The 25,253-nt window shown below is 38.8% G+C and overlaps 1 protein-coding gene across 1 annotated transcript; it reads right to left on the bottom strand.

Moving 5' to 3' along the window:
* Positions 1-1,565: 1,565 nt before the first annotated feature.
* DCTN6 (dynactin subunit 6) lies at positions 1,566-24,356 on the bottom strand. Its single transcript, XM_059049310.2, has 7 exons — positions 24,250-24,356; positions 17,661-17,725; positions 8,573-8,678; positions 6,526-6,614; positions 5,222-5,269; positions 3,691-3,833; positions 1,566-1,855 (listed from the first exon to the last, which is right to left on the bottom strand). Exons 1-7 carry the CDS (start codon positions 24,270-24,272, stop codon positions 1,757-1,759), a joined length of 573 nt encoding a protein of 190 aa, XP_058905293.1. The 5' UTR covers positions 24,273-24,356; the 3' UTR covers positions 1,566-1,756.
* Positions 24,357-25,253: the final 897 nt, after the last annotated feature.

Raw genomic sequence — 25,253 nt, 5'->3', positions numbered from 1 at the left:
AGTCTTCTTAAACTGATACTATGGGAAGTAGAGAACACCTCTGGTCACTGAATGGCTCACATCTCTTGGATTCAGCACCTCCCCTCCATGGGTTAACACTGTATTCACACTGTCACTTTTTGTTTCTCTAAACTCTTGGTAAATTGACATTTTCTTTCCTCAAATGAGTTAATAGTGATTAAAAGCCACAGTGTACCTGGGAAACGTTGAGGCTCTTCTCACATGATGATTAAACTAGTTTGACCCTCTGGGGATATCTTATTACCAAGTCCTCAGGAGGGATCTCACTGCTGTCTTCACATGCTACCTGTATAGTTTGGAGCACAGGGCATTTATTAGCATATCAGGGCCTGTCCAGAGATAATATTTCAGAACTGGTACAGCATTTCAAGGGCAGTTTTGTAATTTCTGATCTTTTATCTAAAAATTTTCATGATCAACAAAATCCTAAGTTGATCACCAGGGGTTGAAAAATCAATAAAGAGCAGTTATCAAAAACAGGACATTTATGTGATGTTCTCCTTTTTCAAACCCCTATATGTAGTATAGTAGTACAGTTTTCTAATTTGAGTCATGAATATTCTTACCAAAATCAAGTCGTTCACAACTGGAACAAAGGCTAATTTGTACCAGTCAGTTTCAGAAATTCAAAAATACTTTTTTACTATCCACGATTAAAAATTAATCTTGTAATAATTTATAATGGAAAAGAATCTGAAAAAGAATACATATATACGTATAACTGAATCACTTTGCTATATACCTGAAACTAACATAACATTGTAAATCAACTATACTTCAATGAAAAAAATGTTTCAAGATAAAATATTTTAGCATTTAATGTCAGTATTAATCAACATCTACTGATTCAAAAGTTAAAAAGTATGTCCCATTAAATGTATGTACTTGAATTATTAAAAAAACTTGGAATTACAATAAAATCCTCAATATTTTGCCCATTATGTAATTAGGTAAATAGAATTATGACAAGGTTGATAATTAGTGATTAGTAATATGCCAAAATAATTTCATATATTTATAAATATATCAAAATCTCTTCTAGTTTCATTGTTCTCAGAAACCTAAGAATACCACTCAATGGTCATTTTACCTGTCATTTTCATCAGACACCATTCTTTCTGATTTTGTATTCTACTGAATACATCTTTCCCTGATTACTTTTGTTTTACTGAAAAAAAAAATCTTTTTCCTGGAAACAAAATGAAGTCTAAATTAATTCAATAGCTGCTGAGATTTCACATGAAATTTTAAACAGCTACAAATCCACATTAGCTTTAGTATATAGCTAGTACACAATAAAAATTAAAAGAGCTATTTTGGGAAAGTTGATGCAAGTAGAAAAATTGATTAAAGTATATTCACTGAAAGTCCTGTCATCAACATTTTTATTTAGTTTAGTAAATGCTAGACTATAAATACATAACAATATGTTCTTTCTTATCATGGGTAGTCTTTTATATAAGTAAAATTCATGGCCAACATTTTATATAACAAAACAACACAAAATAAGAAATCTGTAAATTATCAGAAATGGGACAAGGACATCAGAAAATAATACATTATATATTATAGAAGACAGTTACAATGAAAACACATTTCTTTCCTCTCTAACTCAATTTTACAAGATAAAGTCAACACATATTATTCTGCGGACTGCTAAGAGTGCATAAACACCGTGACTCTTTCAAAAGACAGTGGTCAAAGACAAATGGTATCTTGATGTCATATAGCATTCTTAGTTCTTAACTGGAGTTGAGCTTCCTTTCATAGTCTTCTTTAGGTGATGGTAGTTTGGCAAGATTTTCATCAGGAAATCCAGCTGTAGTGTCTGGGGCTAAAAAGATAAGAGAATTAAGAACTGACCAGCAGAAAGCAAAGAGTATCAGGTAGAAATGATTATCACTATGTCATCGGATTACAGGTGATTTTCACTGACCTTTTTTTTTTTTTTTTTTTTTTTTTGGCCCTGCCGTGCAGCATGCAGGATCTTAGTTCCCTGACCAGGGATCCAGGGATCGAACCTGTGCCCCTGCAGTGGATCCCATTCACTGACTTATTTTTGCTTCTGTTTTTTAAATTTACAATGAACATACATTAAGTTTGGTAATAAGAAAAAGCCAAAAAATTTTACATATAAAAAAATACGTTAATCAGTTTTCAACCTTGCTTTCGTAGATTTCACCTTGGCCTCTAAGAATTGAAAATGTTCCAATTATAGTAGACAACACAAGTAAAATACCCTGAGTACACTGCTTTCTACACGACCTACAGAGCACACAGCTGTGATACTCACCTGATCTTCACTCTTCATAAAGCAGCTTTGCTCAAACTTCCCTCACTGTAAATCTCACTTGGAGCACTTGTGAAAATTACGGACTTTTAGGCCCCTGCCCTAAGAACTTTGTTTCCAAAAGTCTGGGTGAATCCTTTGTAATAAGGACCTCTACATGATCCTTATGATCAGCAAGATAATGGAAAACAGTGCTGCATACATACCATTATGTATTAAACTTCAGATATTCTTGCTCACTTAATTCTAATCTCCCTTAACCCAACTCCAGCTTCATTTCTCCCTCTTCAATTGTTTTGCTGTTATGCAGAAAGATAGTGAAAAAATACTGGATGTGTTCTTATTTCCTTTTTGGTCTATAGAGGTAATACTTGCTTATAATAATAGTAATAATAATAAAAGCCAAACATTACAGAATTACAATAACCCAGAGAGAACTGGAATTTTAATTTCTGATAAAAATATGGCTAAGAACCAAAAGTGCTAAATGTCTTGAAAAATACTTTCTTTGGGGAAAGGGAAGGAGGGTGGGTAATATACTGAGTGTGCCAAACAGCGAGGCTCCAAACTTCAATAAGAATGCCTTCTGTCCAAAGGAAGTCCCAAATGCCCTTTTTTTTTTTTTTTTTTTTGCAGTACGCAGGCCTCTCTCACTGTTGTGGCCTCTCCTGTTGCGGAGCACAGGCTCCAGATGCGCAGGCTCAGTGGCCATGGCTCACGGGCCCAGCCGCTCCGCGGCACGTGGGATCTTCCCGGACCAGGGCACGAACCCGTGTCACCTGCATCGGCAGGCAGACTCTCAACCACTGCGCCACCAGGGAAGCCCCCCTATCTTACTTATCTCCTACTCTAATGTGAAACTCCAAATACATACTTCCCATTATTCTTGGTTATTAGGAGGGGACAATTTCTCATAAGACAGGAAAATACCCAAATATACCTGCATATTCACAAGCTGTGTTTATTTTCAAGGCATCTCTATGTTAGTAAACTAATAGATGAACCCAAGTTGGCTATTCAGTATAAATTTGGTAGGTTCATTCCTTACCCTCGAAGGTTGGTATTTTTAGGAGCAAATCCATATAGTTTGTAAGGCTTGGTGATTCACCTCCAGTGAAAATACATAAGACTTGGAATAACATCCCCAGATTTTCTTTTCCCATAATCAATGTGTCATTGTCATCTGTGGACATATTTCTGATATTAAGGACTCAATAATTACAAAGAAATTATACTTTTAGGAATGTTTCTCTCATGTTTTATTTAAATTAGTTGCTTTTTAAACAGCTGACTTGCTGCCCCATTAAAACAATTATGTGGTATTTTGGGAAAATTAGCAGCCCTAGAAAAGACTCTTTTTAAAAGAGAGGTTCTAGTACCTGTGGTCGCTCAGTCTGCACCCGACGAAGGCAGTCTGCGCCATAAATCACTGTGTTCTCAGGGATGACTTCAAACGTGTTCAGGTTGCAACAGGCCCCGATGATGCAACCACTTGTCAATATTACGTTTCTGCCTACATACGCTGCAGGAAAGACACACAGAGAACTACCATGCAAGACATTCAACGACTAGAACACTATTTTTTTTCCTAAGATGATGCAAGTCTAAAAATACAAACTGCCCTTAAAAAAATATTAAGAAATCATTTTAGTCCAGAGTTTGTACAGCGCAGAGGCAGGCACCAGACTAGTATCAGGTGCATCCAAAACAGAGCTCTGCTGTTATCTGTGCAATCTTGGGCAAGTCACTGTAAATTCTCTGAGCAAGTTCATCTATAAAATGGAGACCATCCACTTCATAGTTTGCTGTAAGGAATAAATGAGATAGTAAAGTGTCAAGCACAGGTTTGACACATAGCAAGTATACAATAAATAGAAAATGACACTGGGAATCATCATCATAATTGGTAATCCAAATTAAATAAAAACCATTAAGCAGATTAACAAAAAGACTAATTTTTTTTTTTAAAAAGAAAACATTTTCTTTCATGCCAATCAAGACCAAGAAAGGAAAGGCACTAGTCTAAAAATGTCTGATCACTCCGGTTCTTTCTGGACAAGCTCTTGGAGCTGCTTCCCAGCAGTGATGGTGACTTACATGGCCCCTGCCTGGCCCCGCCTATGATAAACTAGCTTACATTTGTTTCTCATGGGCTAGGGGAAAGCAGTCCTGAAATTCAAGAAAGCAAATTGCTAGAGAAACTAATTTTTTTTCTTTAATTATATAATAACGTTAATCAACTAAATTACCACTGACTCTAGTTTTTTTTTTGTTTTTAAAGGAAGAAAGGAAGTTGTTTTTTGGTTTTTAAAAATCATTTGTTTATTTATTTTTGGCTGCGTTGGGTTTTCATTGCTGCACACGGGCTTTCTCTAGTTGTGGTGAGCAGGGGCTACTCTTTGCTGTGGTGCATGGGCTTCTCATTGCAGTGGCTTCTCTTGTTGTGGAGCATGAGCTCTAGGTACGCATGCTTTAGTAGTTGTGGCATGTGGGCTCAGCAGTTGTGGTGCATGGTCTTAGTTGCTCAGTGGCATGTGGGATCTTCCCGGACCAGGGCTCGAACCTGTGTCCCCTGCACTGGCAGGCGGATTCTTAACCATTGAGCCACCAGGGAAGTCAGACACTAGTATTTAGAAGAAATCGTTTTCAAATCTTTTACCTGAAGTTTATGGTTTAACTCAATCCTGATTTAAATGTACATAGCTAGAATTTTAATGTATGAAACACATTACTAGATTAGTTTCCTTAAAGGCAAAGAATTCGTCTCACAGCTGTGTTAGCCCACTTCCAACCATGCCTTCCTTCCAAGCACACCACTTTGCCATGGTCTGTACTTAGGTTGTTTTCTGGAACACCACAAAGAGAAAGGAGGTAATCAGTTTTCACAGTAAAGTTCCAAACATAACTTACCTTTTGATTCAATAACATTATTATCTCCTATTTTCATGGCTTGGGAATCTGTAAGCCAGAGTTAAGTAGACATTGTGAATATGTTCATCTTTCTTCCCTACTAATTCACTCTGTCCTTATCCTGCACTGGGGCAGAGACAGAGGCATGGGAGGGGCCGCGCAGGCTGGCCTGGCCAGAACTCCTTGCCCAGGGCAGTCTTCAAGTAAAGTTTTAATCTTTATATAGAAATATCTCAAGTATAAATAAATGTCTTCTATATTTTTAAAGAAATGAGCACCTTATACCCCGATTTTATGAGTAACATATTTTCACAGTTGTTTTAAGAAAATGAAAACTAACACCCAATCACTTAAGGGTAGCACTGTTAATGGCTTGATATATCTTTATGTAAATATGCATAATTTCCTTTATATAACTGGAAATCAAACTGTACAAAATTAAACCGTATAAACGTCTGTAGCTCGCTTTATTCGGGTCACTTCCATTTGCAAGCCTTATCCCATACCATCAAAAATCCTTAAAAACATAATTGTAAATGACTGCTTAATGGTTCTAGTGGTCCATTTTATGCTTGCAGCTTTATTTAAATATTTTGCTATTGTTAAATCTTCAGATTTTCTCCTTCAAGTAGTTTCTATTATAAAATAAGGTTAAGCTGACATCTTGAAAAGATTTTACTATCTTTTTAGAGTATGAAATCAGCAAAGGCACTGGTGACACTTGGGGGGAAAAATGCACAGAATGAAATATTTTCATCTGCATCCACCACTTCCTTGTATCAGACAACAACATTCTGTCAACCGAAAACTACACAGGAATCAAACGGACAGAGTGTGGTTCTTAAACCAGGACTGCAGCCAAGGTTACTCTGTTTCACGTCTACTGCCACTCAGTCACTGTTACCTGCCAACAAGATGTAGCAACAGGAGCAAGATGGTTCCTAACGGTGAGTGTGAGTTTGTGTGTGCATGCATGCACACCTGAAAACAGCATACTTCTTGTACTCGGGTGATTCAATGGAACAGAGGGGATAATTTTTTTTGATATACTGTAAATAAGTCTTTTCAAAGAGCTGGATAGCCTAGTCCTAAAAACATAGTTTATATATGTTTATATATACACATAATATAAATTACATAATATATTACATATATTATATACAATTATATTATATGTTAAAAAATAATTATATATATATATAATGTAAGTATTTGATAGATAAACTACAACAATTTCTACAGAGGAGATTTAGGTACCAAAAGACAGCTGGAAATGATTTATCTTAAATTATGGCAAAGGATACAACAGCCAACTTCAAACACATTATTGGTGCCAATAATCATAGGTTTGGGCTCTGTATCTTCAGCATCAGGAGTGATATTTTCAGGGTGACTGTAAAAAGAAGAGACAAATTATCAACAAGTCAACAATGCAGTAAGCAATTCTGCTGTTTTAGAATTTGGGTTCATTCTCTCAATTTTACCTCCATCAAGCTTAATATATGTAACGATGTAAGTAATTTCTTAATCCAAGTGAATTACTTATCCTCTATGCTGTAGAAGACTTTATTCTGAGTTGAAAAAGAACTACTGAAATGTAAAGAAGTCATAGGTGTGTACAGAAGGTCAGCCTTTCTTTGTTTATTTTTTAATCTCAAAGCCCAGTGCGCCTTTCCCAGGACAAGGTAGAAAAGATGCTGGCTAGCACTTTAGGCTTGTTGAAATGGAATCAAAATCATGCCTAACTTGAAAAATTTCCTTTCTTAATAATCATTCAAGATCGTGAAATGTAAACAGATATTCACATAAAATAATCATTTTGTGCTGTTAGGTGGGTAGCTGAAACATTTAGAACATAAGATGTTTGTGGTCTAAGAGGAAAAAGCCATTTAAAAAACAGTGCTTTATCTCTGACAGCTGAGTTATCGCAGAATATAACTGTTGTTAATTGACTTACACTAAAGGTGCCAAAATATATTTTAAAAAGAAACTACTTAATATAGTAAGAAACTCCCAAATCCTAAGTAAGCATTAAGAGGAATCAATCTCTTTATCACAGTTAAGTATTTTCCCAAGGTCTTTATTAAAAATTCCATACACTGTTGCTATAAATTAGGTATAACCTTGAATTTCCTGCCAAACTTTTACCTAGAAAGCTTTACAAATGCTTATAAAAATTTCATAGGTATTATAGTCTAGTTCACTAAATCATGTACATGTTCTAATATTTTATAAAGTTTAAAAATTGCCTCTAGGACCCCCAATTTTTAAAATATAATTCTGAGTGTTATCCCCCAAAGCATATGAAAATATATATCAGATTTAAGTTCACATGTCTGGGTATGAGTAATAACATTGCAGCCAGAACCAAGACATCCAACTAAAAGGCTATTTGAGGCAGTGAGCACAGCACTGGGCCACCGGGGGTGTCCTCGGAAATGTCTGCTTAAGGAACAGAAGAGGCTGTCATACGTAAGGGTAAGATTATCATACCGAGACTCGGAGATTCTAGTCATCCACCTACGCGCTATCTCACCTTGGACAAGTCTCTTTACCCCTCTGGTCTTTGGTTTCTTCATTTACTAATTACTTGTGTTGAAAAAGATGCTTAAGATGAATGAATAAAGAAGATGTGGCACATATATACCATGGAATATTACTCAGCCATAAAGAGAAATGAAATTGAGTTATCTGTAGTGAGGTGGATGGACCTAGAGTCTGTCATACAGAGTGAAGTAAGTCAGAAAGAGAAAGACAAATACTGTATGCTAACACATATACATGGAATCTAAAAAAAAAAAAAAAAAAAAAAAAAAGGTTCTGAAGAACCTAGGGGCAAAACAGGAATAAAGATGCAGAAGTACAGAATGGACTTGAGGACACGGGGAGGGGGAAGGGGAAGCTGGGATGAAGTGAGAGAGTGGCATGGACATATAAACACTACCAAACGTAAAATAGATAGCTAGTGGGAAGCAGCTGTATAGCACAGGGAGATCAGCTCGGTGCTCTGTGACCACCTAAAGGGGTGGGATAGGGAGGGTGGGATAGGGAGGGTGAGAGGGAGACGCAAGAGGGAGCAGATATGGGGATATATGGATAAGCATATCTAATTCACTTTGTTATAAATCAGAAACTAACACATCATTGTAAAGCAACTATACTCCAATAAAGATGTTAAAAATAAATAAATAAATTTTTTTTAAAAAGAAAAAGATGCTTAGTGTTTCCCTAGTTCTCAAACAGTGGGCTTTCCAGATGTCAGTTGTAAAAGATCCTTAGAGATGGGGCTGAAATGAATGGAAACACTCTCTGTGGCACCTGATTCAGAGCATCTGTAAGAGTCTCACTCACGCATTTATGATGAGCGCCTGTTCTTCTATTAGGTTACCTTCGCCGATCACTATGGGCCCGGCTTCTGCAATGATTCGCGCTTTAGGGTGGATCACTGTCCTGGGTCCTGTTAAAAGTATGGTGAAAAGAAATTACTTTTGGGCTTCCCTGGTGGCACAGTGGTTGAGAGTCCGCCTGCCGATGCAGGGGAAACGGGTTCGTGCCCCGGTCCGGGAAGATCCCACGTGCCGCGGAGCGGCTGGGCCCGTGAGCCGTGGCCGCTGAGCCTGCGCGTCCGGAGCCTGTGGGAGAGGCCACAGCAGTGAGGCCCGCATACCACAAAAAAAAAAAAGAAAAGAAAAGAAATTACTTTTGAAGGCTGCGCTTCCAAGGAGGCTGGCTGTTGGGAGGAACATTTCCTCAGGTAGGTGCCAGGCACCACACTAGGCACGTTACAAATGTTATCACTGCCGTTCGTGCCAAATCTCAAGCCAAGGTGAGTGGAGACAGCACACGCTTTGGAGCCGGACAGCCCTGGCTCACCCTCCGTTCGGAAGCCTCTGTTATCTCAGCGGTGAAATGGGGGCGGTGATAATACCAGTCTTGCAGGGCTGTTTTAAGAATTAGATGAAATAATGTTTGTAGACATAGTATTCCGACACGTAGCCAGCAATAAAAATTAATTCCCTTCCTTCCTTTCCCTCCTAAAGGTAAGGCTCTCTTTGCTTACAATGTTGGTGCTTTCTTATGCTAGTGAGTTACAGAATTAGTCCTTTTAATTAGCTAATTAATTTATTTTAATTAATTTATTTTTGGTTGTATTGGGTCTTCGTTGCTGCGTGTAGGCTTTCTCTAGTTGCGTAGAGCGGGGGCTACTCTTTGTTGGGGTGCACGGGCTTCTCATTGCGGTGGCTTCTCTTGTGCAGCACGGGCTCCAGGCAAACGGGCTTCAGTAGATGTGGCACGTGGGCTCAGTAGTTGTGGCGCACAGGTTTAGTTGCTCCGCGGCATGTGGTATCTTCCCGGACCAGGGCTCGAACCCATGTCCCCTTCATTGGCAGGCAGATTCTTAACCACTGTGCCACCATGGAAGCCCAGAATTAGTCCTTTTATTGAGGGATTAAGAGGATATAGGGTGAGATGAGAGTTAGAAAACATGGAGACTAACCTTAGCTTTGTTACCCTGTCACCATCCCTACTGGTCTAGGATGTGATTTTAACCAGTTGAAAGGGTAACAGCAGGCAGAGGAAGGAGCCAAGCATGGTTACTGGAATCCTACAACTCTGATAAAGGGAGACCTGAGGCAGTGACTCCAACCTCAAGCCTAGGGGCAGGAAGGGCTCTCATCAAGCCCATTGGCGGTTGGGGTGGAGGAGGCACCGTACTGCCTAAACCGGGTAACATCCCCTCCCCCTGCTTTATTTACCCATAGGCCTAGCATTTGGGTGATAATGAAACCACTAATGAGAAAACAGAATCTCTCACAGCAGCTGCTCCCTCCAACACCGCCCACCCACCAATACCAAGGCCATTTTAATCTGTAAACAAGCGGACAGGAAGTAACTGACTCTGAAAGTAAGGGAGGGTTGGCGGAAGCGCTGACAGAAGCAGGCGGGGAGTCAGACAGATGGCACTGTCCATGAAGTTCATGTTCTATTGTTTTAATAAAGTATACTAATAACTTGTTAATTTATTCAGTAATCATCATCTGCTTTTGACAGGCAGGGCTGTATGTTACAGGGAAACAAAAAGGAATGTGTGCTATATTTGCCCTTTTGAGCTTGTTTATCTTAAAAATTGGGAATACTTAACATGCTTGCTCAAAAATGTATTAAAATAAAGAGGCATTCCAGGTGCCCAGAGAATTGGAAGGAATCTCCATGCAGCTTATTTTTTGCCCTAACAATGAAGAGCTGGGGATTGATAAAGAGGGTGGGGCCCAAGTCAAAGGATGCACAGAGAGTGGCTTTGTTATTTCTGTCACCTCTGGCTCCCCAAATTCTCAGCTGCTAAAGTACAATTTCCCTGGCAAATTCTCCTGTTCAGGATAGGAGATTTCAAAATAGAAGATGGGATCACTGAGATCCCTGGGAAGCTTCTGAAGGCGACCATGACTGTGACCACGTGTGCCCTTTTTCCTTTGTTAAACACACACACATTTATAAAAGGAATACATACTCATTAGAAAAACCTCAATCAAAGCCAAAAGTGAAAGATCCTCTCTCCTCTTGCTAATCCCATTCCCTAGAGGTAACTATTCTTAAAAATTTGGAGTATATTATTCCAGACTTAAGTACTACTATATACTGAAAATCTGTAAATATCACTGTATATAAAATATATTTCATTAGAAAGTTAAAAAATAAAGGAGAAAAAATACAAATTACAAGTACACACTTTTTCAAAAAAACAAGGAAGAGTACTTATTCTGCAATTTGCTTTTTCACCTAATAAGTCATAGTGATTTTTCCATATAACTACATCTAGCTGGCTATTCTTTTTAATGGCTGAATATTATTTCACATCATATGAATATACCATAATTTATTTAACCAATCCCTTAATAAGGGGCATTTAGAAGTTACTACTTTTGGGGAGAGGTGCTAAAACATTGCTGAAACGAACACTGGATTCCTTTGAAATGAGAAACTTCTTACAGGTCTTCCAGCCATGTGAACCAACTTAAATCTGTAGCTTGCACAATACCAGATTTACATTTTACGTCAAAATATTCCATGATAGAGGGACACGATCGTTCTATTTTAGGTTCTTTATAATTAAAGCCCCAGCTAGCACCCCGCCCCTTGTCTAGAAAGTCCAGGTTCTGGCCTTTATCACTTAAAGGCTATGTGCTTAATCTCTCAAATGCCTCAGTTTTCTCATCTATAAAAAGATGAGTATGATAACCTTCCTCACTGGGCTGAAGTGTGGATTATATAAAACGATGTTTGAAAAGGAGATCACAGTTCTTCAAAATGGGAAGTTCATCACTACCTGACACTAAGAGCTAAGAACTTTATCACAGTAAACAAAATAACTCCTTCTGGTTTGAGAAACAGAAGAAAAGGGAGTGCTTTACTTCCCCGATACTCAGGTACTGGGGTAAAACCTCTTTTTAACCAGGGAGGAATATTCTTCACCATACTGTAAGATAGTGAAAAAGATTAATAATTAATAAAATTAATAATTTTCCATTGCTAGCATTAAAAATCTGACAGGAGTAAGAGATCATCATGGCTGTGACAGAAAGCAGATCCTTTGCCACAGCCAGATAAGTAGCCAGAGGCACTAGATATTCCGCTGGTACGCAGGCTGCAGCTTTTGACAACAAGCAGCCTTGTAAGAAGCTACCTGAGAAAGGGCTAATAAGACAAAAGTACCACTGGGACCTGTGCTTCTTTAAAAGTTCCTCTGAAGTACAGCTTTGAAAACAATTGGTATTTTCATCTTTCCCTTTCAAAAATAATATAATACATGTTAATTATACAAAAGAAACCCAAAGAGATGAGCACAAATTTTTAAAAATTAAATAATCCCAAATCCCATGTCTTCTGACACAATATTTAAAAATAATGCTGGGGTTATTTTAGCCAGGTGTTTATTATTGTTATTGTTTTTATCATTATTAATAAGTTTGTTAGTAAGTAACTGGAAAACTGGTTATAAATCTGATGGCCTTGCCCGGGGATATAAAGCATTATATGAGACCTGTGAGCAGCTGCTGTGAGACCTGTGTTTAGGACAACACCTCCACCTGGTGGCTGCACTGCCAAACTACAAGTCTTGGAGTTGGGGGCTGAAATGACTTGAAAGGTGAAACTACTTCAAGTCGTGATGTTAACAAAAAGGTCATGGGTGACAATAAACTGAATAGCTTCCCTTAACCTCCTGTAGGTCTTTTTTGGGCAGAGACTAGAGAGGTTAGTATGTGTATTTGAACCACAGGACATGTGACTGCTAAGACTTAAGTTTGGTGAACTCCTTAAAGGAACTTTCTGACTTAGGTGAGTACTCGAGGCTTTGTCTCTGCGCAGCGCTGGAGGGCGGCAGCAGACAGCCCGGCAACCTGAGCACTAGGTCCAAGACACTGGAATGTGAGCACAGTCTGCTCCATACTTTTCTGCACGTAAGAGGCATTTTTACCTAGAATGGGTCTGAATTCAAACCAAGCTGAGGGGTCTTGAGGTTAAAATGCTTTAACAATAAAAATCTGTCACCATGGAAAGTTTTTTTTTTAAAGGCTGCTGTGAACTTTCTTGGCGCTCTTTCTGGCGGGGCAGTTTGTATATTTTCTTACCAAATGTGCTGAAACCCTATTTGGCTTATCTCCTTGTTTGGATAAGTGTGTCTAGAGTCGGAGCTGCCTCACTGGCTGATGAATTATTTTTCTAAATGGTTGGCCGGGCTTGACGCAACCCAGCCAGAAAGACATTCCTTGCATCAAATTTCCATTCCCCTCATTTAGTAAAGGGCATTTTTCCTGTCTATCTTTGCCACAGAAAGCAATCTTTGTGGACATTTTCATATGTCAATAAATAGCTCCAAAAGCCACAAGGTCTCTTTTGAAAATGAAAACAATTCCTTTGACCTGTAAGCTGAAGTACCTAAAGAACTGCTTTATATTCCATGAATTTCTCAAGTCAAAGCCACTGTTCTGCTTTAGTGAAAAAGATTTCCATATAATGTACATATGAAACTTACATAATGTTATAAACCAATGTTACCTCAATTTAAAAAACAGATTTCCACAATAAAAGGGAAGCTTATATTAAAAACTCCAATGGAAAGAACGACAGAATAAGTGGGACAAAGTGCTTCCATCACAAAGCTTTGCCACTGTACTCAGTTCTGCCTTCACATTACGATGTCCCACAAAGCCCTGTCCTGACCCCAGAAGTCTGCCTTCACCCTGTAACAGGACTACAGGACTGTGCTCAGAGCTTTCCAAACAAAATTTTCAGGAAATAATGCATGGCCCATGAATCAAGGCAAACTAATTAAAAACAGGCTTCATACTATGAAACCTTATTTACCCAAATTATGATTAACAAGAGTGCTGTTATTTTCCCCAAGGTCTGTTTCCTAGCTGCCTCTCAGGAAGGGGTCAGGCTCCTGCAGAGCCACAGCCATAGGGTTTCTGGTTAAGGACAATATTTCAAAGCTTTGGACTAGTTACTTTGATAAACCAATACCTGATTTTCTAGGAAAACAGAAGATCAGGTTTAAAGTTCTACTAACTGAAACATAGCAAAGGAAAAAATTACTTTCCTCCTCAAATATTTCAGAATGGAACAATTTGGTAAGAGTAAAACTGATGAGGGAATGAAAAGTTATGTAAAACATCCTGAAAAATCTATTAATTAAACTACATTTAAATTTATTGCCACTTAAGCCGGGAAACGGAGCTTATTAAGTGCTCAAATCTCATACTGTAACAGAAGACTTACATTAGTTATTCTGATAAATTAAGCAAAAACAAAAACAGCCGTAAGTTGAAAAACAGTCCATTGACAGAGGAATGGATAAAGAAGATATGGTATATATATACAATGGAATATTACTCAGCCATAAGAAAGAATGAGATAATGCCATTTTCAGCAACATGGAAGGACCTAGAGATTATCATACTAAGTGAAGTAATTCAGAAAAAGACAAATATCATATACTGCTTATAGGTGGAATCTAAAAAAATGGTACAAATGAACTTATTTTCAAAACAGAAATAGAATCACAGATGTAGAAAACAAACTTACAGTTGCCAGGGGGAAAAGGGAGGCGGAGGGATAAATTGGGAGATCAGAACTGACATATGCCACTATATAAAACAGACAACTAATAAGGACCTACTGTATAGCACAGGGAGCTCTACTCAGTGCTCTGTAATGACCTATATGGGAAAAGAATCTACAAAAGAGTGCATAGATGTATATGTGTAACTGATTCACTTTGCTATACAGCAGAAACTAACACAACACCGTAAATCAACTATACTCCAATAAAAATTATTTAAAATAAATAAGAAAATAAAAGTTTCCCTAAGAAGAAAATTCCACCCTCCCCCCCCAAAAAAAAACCCACCACAACACTAAAAATAAAAAAAACACAACATGGTAGGGAGAGTGAGATTTAATCAGATAACTTATCTCTACTCTCAGCTTTGATTTAACTTTATATCTCCCAGGAGCTTTTTTAATCTGATGTATTACATCAGAAAAATGAATTAATAGTATCAAAAGATAAGAGATAATTTTATAACAATTATAACATGATAGAAATGACTAAATACCAATACTGGAAAATTTCGATATTTATATATAAAATTAGAGATAAGAAACAGGCACAATGTAAATGAGATAAGAATTGTGTAACACAGAACACTGGGTAACTACATCACTTCTGAATCTTTTCCTTAATTTTCTTTAAAAATATTTATTTATTTATATTTTTGGGCTGCATCAGGTCTTAGCTGCAGCACATGGGCTTCTCTCTAGTTTGGGCAGGGGCTCAAGAGTTGCAGCGCGTGGGCCTAATTGCCCTGAGGCCTGTGGGATCCTAGTTCCCTGACCAGGGATCGAACCTGTGTCCCCACCTCTGGAAGGCAAACTCCCAACCACTGGACTGCCAGGGAAGCCCCTTTCCTTAATTTTAAAAATTGAGATGTTTCTGTAACATGAGCAAATTTTCTTGTTCTAAAAAACTGGATCAAAAATAAACCCAACAAATATTAACTTAGATCCATTCTATGATAAACTTCAAATCACTAGTTTTAAAAAAATTACCATTTCTTATGCTATAATCCGTCACTGAAAAATCAGTGTTGAACAATCATTTTATATTTTAACCATCAAAGTTGTGCATGATCAGATGGTAATCAGCTTACATGGAAAGTAGATTTAAATACTGTATTTCTTCACATAATTTCAACATTTACAGAAGGCAGGAGGATAAAAGGGGTAAACAAAGGGGAGAAGCACAAAGGAACGAAAGACAGAGGGAGAACAGAAAAGCGAGCGCTGGTTCCTGAGACCCCCAGGCCCCAGTCCTAAGTAGTGGCCCAGCTCTCCTTTTCACAGGATAAAGCCTTTACTGCTATTCTAGGGATGCTCTGCAAGGACAGGACCTGTTATTTCAAATCTGAAACATGCATACACACACACACACACAAGCATATATGTATACCTGTGTGTACATTTATGCCTGTAGAGACATTCATACCATCTATATATCTACTACACAGAAGATACTGAACACTAATTGTTTAAAGTGAGGAAGAGGGCTTCCCTGGTGGCGCAGTGGTTGAGAGTCCGCCTGCCGATGCAGGGGACGCGAGTTCGTGCCCTGGTCTGGGAAGATCCCACATGTCGCTGAGCGGCTGGGCCCGTGAGCCATGGCCGTTGAGCCTGCGCGTCCGGAGCCTGTGCTCCGCAACGGGAGAGGCCACAACAATGAGAGGTCCGCATACCACACACACACACACACACACACAAAAACCAAACAAATAAAGTGAGGAAGAAGTAGAAATGAGAGAGAAAGTTAATTATTTTAGTCTTATTTTCCTTCTAATTATAGAAGACCTTGTGGGCTATTATTAGATGTTATTCCTCGAATCATGAAGAAAACCATAAAAATACTAGAATAAAAATGCAGAGGAGGGACTTCCCTGGCGGTTCAGTGGTTAAGACTCCGTGCTCCCAATGCAGGGGGCTCGGGTTCAATCCCTGGTTGGAGAACTAAGAGCCCACATGAGGCCAAAAAAAAAAGGCAAAATGCAGAGGAACATTTTGATAAACATGTGACCATCATAATTTCTCCTCATAAAAAGTTTTCAAGTGGTTTAAGAGTTAACAAAGAGTTAATACAGCACTGGAAAGAAAGAGCCATCATATAAACTTTGAAATTCTGTCAATTTAAAATATTATAATTTAATAAATCTAACCTGGCAAATTCCTAATGATTCCATAATACTGGCATGATTTTTTTTTTTTTTTTAGTAATTTAATGCTGTATTTCCTTTATTTATTTATTTATTTGGTTATGCCAGGTCTTAGTTGTGGCAGGCGGGCTCCTTAGTTGTGGTTCACGGGCTCCTTAGTTGTGGCTTGCCGGCTCCTTTGTTGTGGCATGTGAACTCTTAGTTGTGGCATGCATGTGGGATCTAATTTCCTGACCAGGGATCAAACCCAGGCCCCCTGCATTGGGAGCGCAAAGTCTTAACCACTGGGCCACGAGGGAAGTCCCCAATACAGGCACAATCTTTTTTTTTTTAAAAAAATAAATTTATTTGTTTATTTATTTTTAGCTGCATTGGGTCTTCGTTGCTGTGCACGGGCTTTCTCTAGTTAGGGCGAGAGGGGGCTACTCTTCCTTGTGATGCACAGGCTTCTCATTGCGTTGGCTTCTCTTGTTGCGGAGCACGGGCTCTAGGCACACAGGCTTCAGTAGTTGTGGCATGTGGACTCAGTAGTTGTGGTACACGGGCTTAGTTGCTCCGCGGCACATGTGGGATCTTCCTGGACCAGGGCTCGAACCCGTGTCCCCTGCATTGGCAGGCGGATTCTTAACCACTGCGCCACCAGGGAAGCCCAGGGAGTAAACCTTTGAGTGTGTAAGCCACCACTGCAAGCAGTTGAACCTAATTCTGATACACACAATTACACAGATGGGGAAAATGAGACAGGTTAAGTGACATGCCAGAGGTGACTCAGCAGGTTAAGAGCGAGGATGCTACCCCAAGTCTGTCAGACTCCGTGCTTTCTACTCTTAATAGAATGTAAGCTCTGTGAAGGCAGTACCTTTGTCTGCTGTGTTTACTGCTGGGTCCCTAGTGCTAGCACAGTGCCTGGCACATAGTAGGTACACAATAGCTGTCTCTCAGATAAATAAATGATTTTTTTATATTGCCTTGTTAGTTTATCAGACATGAGTTTAAATATAGACTCCATCACACTAAATTCTTTTAGAAATATTAAACACTTAGAGAAATACACTGTTTCTCAATAAAATTAGGATATCAGTTAAACATAGAAAATAATACCTAATGAATTGTAAAGCACTGAAATAAATCAAACCAATTCTTGAGAAACAACACTAATAGGCTATTTTTCTTACCTATAGTTACATCACCCCTGATTTCACTCTCTACACACACAACTGCTCCAGGTGCAATCTTCACACTGTAGGAAAAAAAGGTAACATTCATCACGTGTAAAGTTTAAAAATACTGTTATAGAAGCTATCTTGACACTGCAATGAGAAAAAGGTTAAAACAAATTGAGGGAAAAATGAAAAGTAAACTGTAAGATTTAATATAAACTTCTCAGGTGGCACACCATCCACTGAGCTAAAATTATTTATCATGCATTCTTAAAATATCTGAGAGGAAAAGAGGCTTTGGACTCTTTTAACACCAACATTGTTTCTAAATAACAAAAAGCTCAAAACAATCTAGATATTCATTAGTAGGGAACTGTTAATAAATTATGGTATACTATGAACCAATATACAGCATAATAAAGAATGAATAATCCTGTATGTAAAGAGTTGGAATGATCTCCAAGCTACATTGTTAAGTCAACAAAATCAAAGCCAGAAGATGGACAGTAACATGCCAGTGTTTTGGTTAAAAAGAGGAAAAAGAATGTTCATTCAAAATATTTAACAATGCATCAATGTAATATTAATATAGAAATCAATGTAGAAATTTAAAATGTACAAATATTCCTATTTATTCTCTATGTATATGATAAAACTGCTGATCAAGTGATATAAATTGTAGTGCAAATTATTCAAAAAATTAATAATTTCTGAATAATTTATTAATGTGTTTGATATTCTGCTGTGATCTTTTGTTGGACACAGCTGAATCTAGCTAAATGCTGCCCTAGCTGAGCCAGGAGCTGACATGAAGAACGGTACCAAATGACTTCCCCAATAAATTGATAATCATTAAGTAACTCGTAGTCATTAATAATTTTTCTCAGTAGTAATGATATTATTCATGGTGTTAAATCTGCTCTCAGTTTCTATGAAATAACAATACCATTTTAGACATTTCTATTTTATATCTGTGTGGATTTTTCAAAATTTTGATTTCTAGTTGTTCATTCCAAGTTTATAGGAATACAATAATTTTGTATATTGACCTTGTATCTTGCAACCTTGCTAACCCCACTTAGTTCACGTAGTTTTATAGATTCCCTGGGATTTTCCATGTAAACCAGTTTCATGTAAACAATTTTGTTGTCTGTGGATAGGGACAGTTTTATTTCTTCTTTTCCAATTTGTATTCATATTATTTCTTTTTCTTCCCTTATTGTCCTAAGACTTCCAGCATGATATTAAGTAGAAGAGTGATGAAACCAGACATCCTTGCCATGTTCTAGCTCTACAAGATAAACAAAACCTATCAAAATTTCTTCTAAGACATGAACTTTGCATTTCAAGTAAATTACTAAAACCTGGTATATAAAACAGTTGAAGTTTTCTTGACTTGCGTGTTACAGCCTTGATTTATAAATTTTCCAAAAAGTAGTTTTCTCATTTCAGTAAATATCATATTTATATTTAAATAAATATTTATATCACCACCAGCAAGGACTAGAAATCTAGAGTGCAATGATTCACTCATATCAATATCATCAAGTTCTATAAATATTCATGTATGAAAATACTTGCTTATTTATTTATTTTTAATTAATTAATTTATCTATCTATCTTTGGCTGCATTGGGTCTTCGTTGCTGAGCGCGGGCTTTCTCTAGTTGCTGTGAGCGGGGGCTACTCTTCACTGCGGTGTGCGGGCTTCTCATAGCAGTCGATTCTCTTGTTGCGGAGCGTGGGCTCTCTCTAGGCGCGCAGGCTTCAGTAGTTGTGGCTTGCGGGCTCTAGAGCGCAGGCTCAGTAGTTGTGGCGCACGGGCTTAGTTGCTCTGTGGCATGTGGGATCTTCCCGGACCAGGGCTCGAACCCGTGTCCCCTGCATTGGCAGGCGGGTTCTTAACCACTGTGCCACCAGGGAAGTCCCTACTTGCTTATTTTTAACATACAGTAGATACTATAAACAAATTTAATGGTACTTTCTATTTGTTTTTCATGTCTTTTTTGGATACTTCTTTGATTTTAAAAAATATTATTGCAAAGTTTTATTTTTTCAAATGTTTCACTGTGAAACAGATTCATGTTTTTAAAATTTGTCCTCCTTGATGACTGAAAATTTTCATTATATGTAACATGAACTTAAACAAGACAACCTTACCATTCTAATAAAATACTTAAGTGTTTAGCACATTAAGCTTTTCTGAAATGACTTTTGAGCATCATTTACAACTGGTGCAACCTGTACAGTAGTACTAGTGTGTAACTGCTTAATATTTGTATTTTCTTGAATATTTCCAAGCTATCTCTGGAAGAACAGGTAAGAAAAAAATCAATACTCACTGCCTTCAGAGAGAAGAGCTAGATAGCAGGGACACAAGGGTAGATGGAAGATTTTTTTCATTATATATCATTTTTTTAAATTGTTTGCATTTTGAATCACACAAATGCATTACCTATCCAATCAATCAATCAATAACTGATCAAATTTTCTTAAGGCCAGGTACTAAAGAAGTCCCAGATATGTTTCCATAATCAGGGTGAAACTTTATCCACTTTCCTGAAAAAGTCCCCCTCAAATCATAATCCCTAAAAGTGTCTCCCCCTTTATTTTATCTAAAAATACTTTCATGTAACTTGTAAGTATCATTTAATGAACTTTAGACTCCTTAGTTTCCCTTTAAGACCAGTTTTTCTGTTCTTCAAATCATTTCTCCCACTGCTTCAGCAACAATTCTCTTTAACCAAGGAAAACATTATTTTTTATTAACATTACTTCTCATTACTTATAGTCTCCAAATAAATAAACTGCTATCACAAATATAACCTGATTACACCATATTCATAATGGCATGGGTTAGAATATTTCTAGACCACTGTTCATAACTGTTCTGTGTCATATTACACCCAGGATGCTTGATATCATACTAGCAGAAACATGACACAAGTCAATGGAGGGAAGAAATGAAAGGCTGTGTTATGAGATAAATGTGAATACTTGGAATATTCAATATGGTTATATTCTGGTCCATTTCTTATCTCATATTAGTTTGTTCAGGGTGATGAGGTGTTTTGTTTTTCCTTTAATGACAGCCATCCAATGATGATGCAGCTGTAATTTAACTGAGACACTAGGACATTTCTGGTGGCACTATCAGGACACCTCTTTGAAATTACTGTACCAATATGCATCAGGAATCATAAAAATATTCATAATGTGTGATCTAGGAAATCTATTTCTGGAGTTCTAGCATCAAGAATCCAATAGGAGGAAAATATATGCACAAATTGGTCATTATAATATTATTCAGAACAGTGAAACATTGTTAATAACCTTGATAGCCATAAAAAGGGAGAGGTAATGAAATAAAATATTGCCACCAGCTTACTGGAACACTATGTACTCCTTAACAATAAAAACAAGGTAATACTAGCTTTTTACAGAAAAAGTTTGCCCACCCCTGGTCCACATGGACAACTTATCTCTCCTTTCAAAATACCACTAAAACAACAGTAAAGGAATAAAAGAAGTACTATCCCCAAAGAGCAAGGGAGAAGAGCAGATGAAAGGTGTCAAGACTTTCAGAAGACTGAAAGCAGCAGGAGAAGAGTCACTGAGAGGCTTCGCTTGGAGGCACCAGGTACTAGGGAAGGGGAGAAAACGCCAGGCAGCCAAGCAGTCAGATGTCTGCCCATGTCCCCGTCCTCAGGGGCACAGCCGGGTGATGCCTGGCCCCTCCATGAGGCGCTGCGCTTAAGATATCAAGCCAAAGCCAGGTGACAATGACGGGCAGAGCAACAGTGAGACCACCAGCACTCCTTCCCCATGTGCCTTCCTGGCCTCATACACAATTTCAGCTGGCAAGGAGGTAAGAAGATGACTCTTTTCTACAGAAACTACCACACATCCTGAGTTCTTCAATGAAAAGCTCAGCTTCCTGCCAAATTCACTAGAAGGATGGAGGTTAAAAAAAGAGCTCTCCCAGAAAGTAGAACAAAATGTAAAAAAAAAAAAAAAAGAGAAAAGGCAAGACGGTTAGAGGACCAATACATGAAGTATAAAAGTAATCCCAATAAAAGTAATCTTTTATTGGGATTAGTAAAGAAATTAGGTTAGAAAAGAAAATAGATTAGATTAGAAAAGAAAATAGAGATATTGGTGGAGAATAAACTATGAATAAACTATGAATAAACTATGAAAGAATAATACAAGAAAATTCCCCAGGACAAAGGCTATCAATCTCCACTCCGGAAGGACTCCGTGAATTCAAAACATCCATGGCAAGTACCATTATCATAAAATTTTTGAACACTATAGAGAAGAGCCTCAAAAGTTTCCAGGGGTGGGGGGTGGAACAGTCACACACGGAGGGGAAGAAATCATCAGAATGGCATCAGATTTCTTAAGAGCAATACTGGATACTACAACACCAGCAAACAATCCCTACAGAAATCTAATTGAAAACTACTTTTAACCTAGAGCTGTTTATCCAGCCAAACTAGCAAACAACTACAGAAGGAACATAAAGACATTTTTAGACTTGCAAGGACTAAAAAAAAAAAAAAAATCTCCTATGCACTCTTTATTAGGAAGCTAATGAAGGATGTACTTAGCTAAATAAAAGTAAACCAACAGACAAGACAGATTCTAGAAACAGAGGCTCCAGCGTGCAAGGACAGAGGGAAACATCAGGATAACAGTTGTGCATCAGTCTCAGAGAGCAAAGTTGACAGGACTTCAAAGATTTCTAGGAAAAAAGAAGAAAACCAGAAAGATTATGTAATGAGCATTTGGAAAAAAATTTTACGAGGCATTTGACATATCTGTGGGAAGATATGAAAAACATCAGTACATAGAAAAGAAAGAAAATGAAAAATGAAGTTATTTGGTTAAATTTTAGATGAACTCAGCTTGAGGTATCCATGGAGAAAAGGCCCAGTATATCCAGATCTGGAGCCATGAGAGAATTCTAGACCAGAAATACAGCTCTGAAGAGTCAGAAGGGTACAAACTCTTTAATATGTTTCTCCATCATTCATATTCCAGAATCCTCCCAAATATTCCCTAATATAAATGAAAAGTAACACCAAAAATAAATATTTTTTAAAAATCACCAATTCCTTACTGATGTGAAAAACTAAAATAAGATGTGCAAGAATTTTTCTTCTATAAATTTCTGTGAACAAACCTTCCTACCACAAAGTATTTTTATAGCTCTAAGTAAAAAGAATATCAAACCAAAAACTAATAATCCCTGGGTCTATCTTCAAGAAATGTTGAGATTAGACACAGCTATGTCTGCTCCCATCATTTTGACAGACACAGACTTTCTGCAAGGAACAAGTTAATAAAATTTAAAAATGATCCATCTGGGTTACTACGTGTCACTTGTCTGCTGAAATCACAGAAAATATAAAACTTTTCTACTGAATAGAAGAAAAAACTTCAGTGACATGAAGTAGAAAACAGAAAATAGTCCAAACCTCTCATTTTCTAGATGAGGAAACTGAAGCCCAGAGACTTTAAATGTCTTGAAGCAAAGTTCATTTCCGGGACATCGTTATCCTAACACCAGTCGTCTCTTTTCCGTTAGCTGAAAGTTTCCTGGAAACATCCTGTCATTTTGGATATTCTTTGTGACAGCTGAATGATGCTGCCCTTGAATGTATCAACATTTGTAAATGTTTTTTCAAGTTGGTTTGTGTGTTTAAAAAAGCAATTTTATTAAGCCCTGGACAAATAAATTAACCTCTATAAAACATCTCATTTTAGACATGATTTCCCATCCCAGTTTTCCATTCCCTCAGCCTCCCTCTCGCTATGATTTTATGAAAAAAGTATTATCTAACGTTTAACTTATCCTGGGCAAGCGAGAACAGGTGAGACTCAAAAATGCCCTGTCTTCAGTTTTATGCAGAAGGAAGAGGCTCCAGGCAGTGTGTGTTACAATCAGCACACTTTGTGAGGCAGGAATAATTAAAGTCACCGCTAGATCAATTAAAACATCTCCACGTAGACCTCATCCCAGGCGCTCCTTTCCACCCAGGGTGCCCAGCCAGTAAGCCCACTGGAGAAGCAGCCCCAGGGCCTGTCCCCACGCGTCTACAAAGCAGCTAGTTCTGGTCCAGGCACGGCCACCCTGGAGACCGTCTACACAAACAGCACCCACGACAGGCAGGAAGGGATTGGGGAGCGGCCGGCACTCCCGTGTGTGTCGGGGACACAGGGCAGCTACTGGCGCCCCGAAGGCAGCGGAAAATAAGGGGACGGTTCCTCTGTGTCCGGGGCGGGGGACAACACCCTCCTTCCCTCGCAGCCCCGCCTGAGACAGCTTCCGCGCAGGCGCGTGGCGGAGGAGAGCCGGAGAGGTCGCGGAGGGACCGAGAACCAGAAGCTTCCCTGCCCCATTCCGTATACCTTCCCGGGCCGCTCTACTGCTACTCCGTCGTCCCCTCCCTCCGCGGACGCCCAGGTCTGGGCCTTAGGAACTGTCTAAGCCGGGCGCCCGGGATAAGACACCATCTAAGTCCCCACCACAGGCGACCAGGAACAGGTTCCACCCCTGAGGAGACGACAGAACAGGCGTTTCTCAGACAGCAACCCACCTTTTCTGAGTCTTTTCCGCCATGGTTTGGGCCTGACCTCCAGTTGGATCTACACAACCGTCTGGGCAAAGCGACGATCTCTACGAGCGATTGCAGAGCCTGGCAGGATCGGGAAGGGGCGGAGCCTGGGGCTGCTCGCGAGGGAGGGGCGGGCCCGGGGGCGGGGCCGGCTCTAGTTTAAGGTTCCACTTCGCTGGGGTAAGCGGGCTAGTGCCAGGGGGCGGTGCGTGGCCACCGTCTGGTTTTAGCGCAATCCGGGGATCGATGGACTCGGATTTAAAACAGCCGTTTAGTTTGATCCAACGCTAAACCCTGGGCCCTTTTCCCTTTCAGTGTGAGCTCGTTATTCCCGTAAATTAAGTACCCTCTACCTGCTGTAGGTCTCAGGTTAGTATCTCCAATTCTGTCCTCCTTGCTGAGCTGATTATTCCATTGCCTACTTCACGTGTCCACTTGGGTGCCTCAAGGTCTTATGAAACCTAAAATGTCCAGAACAGATCTTTTGATTTACGCCCTTGCCCTCTCTCCAGAGGATCCAAGTTGGTCATTTGATCTCTATCTACTAAAGGAGTCCGCCATTCACCCAGTTGCTCAAGCAAGAAACTCAACAGTCATCCTTGGCAGTCCTCACCTCTCCATACATAATTCACCAACAAGTTCTGCGGCTCCTACATCTCATTCTCACACTTTGCATCATTTACTCTGCCAGCTCTCTAATCTAACCTCCCCCTGTAGCCTGCCCCTTCCACCCTTGACGTCTGAAATCACACCCCCATCCAAGCCACTCTCCTGTAGCTAAAATCATCCTTTAAAAACCAAATTCAGTTATTTTACTTCCCATTCCTTTTAAAATCCAGCCCCTGCCCAGTTCTCTCTTCTTTAATTTCATGTTCTCTTCCTCTTTCTCTAATCACGCTTTCATTCTCCAGGAAGCCAGGCTGAATCTCAGACCCAAACAGCTTCCACCTGCCCTCGGCCCCACCCCCGCTTCTGACTCTAGTCTC

The sequence above is a fragment of the Kogia breviceps genome, chromosome 20, assembly GCF_026419965.1.
Source record: "Kogia breviceps isolate mKogBre1 chromosome 20, mKogBre1 haplotype 1, whole genome shotgun sequence".
Classification (NCBI taxonomy): domain Eukaryota; kingdom Metazoa; phylum Chordata; class Mammalia; order Artiodactyla; family Physeteridae; genus Kogia; species Kogia breviceps.
The sequence above is the reverse complement of the archived record's forward strand: the minus strand, read 5'-3'. Positions and strand labels throughout refer to the sequence as shown.

Bases quoted from the DNA above. Each gene is read 5' to 3' on its own strand.
- DCTN6 (XM_059049310.2), bottom strand. From the start codon at position 24,272: ATGGCGGAAAAGACTCAGAAAAG. The intron at 6,615-8,572 runs GTGAGTGAGACT...TTCTTTTTACAG, and splicing joins CAGGCGCTCATCATAAATGC to TCACCCTGAAAATATCACTC. The intron at 5,270-6,525 runs GTATCCTTTGCC...TCTGGCTTACAG, and splicing joins TGTGTTTGAAGTTGGCTGTT to ATTCCCAAGCCATGAAAATA.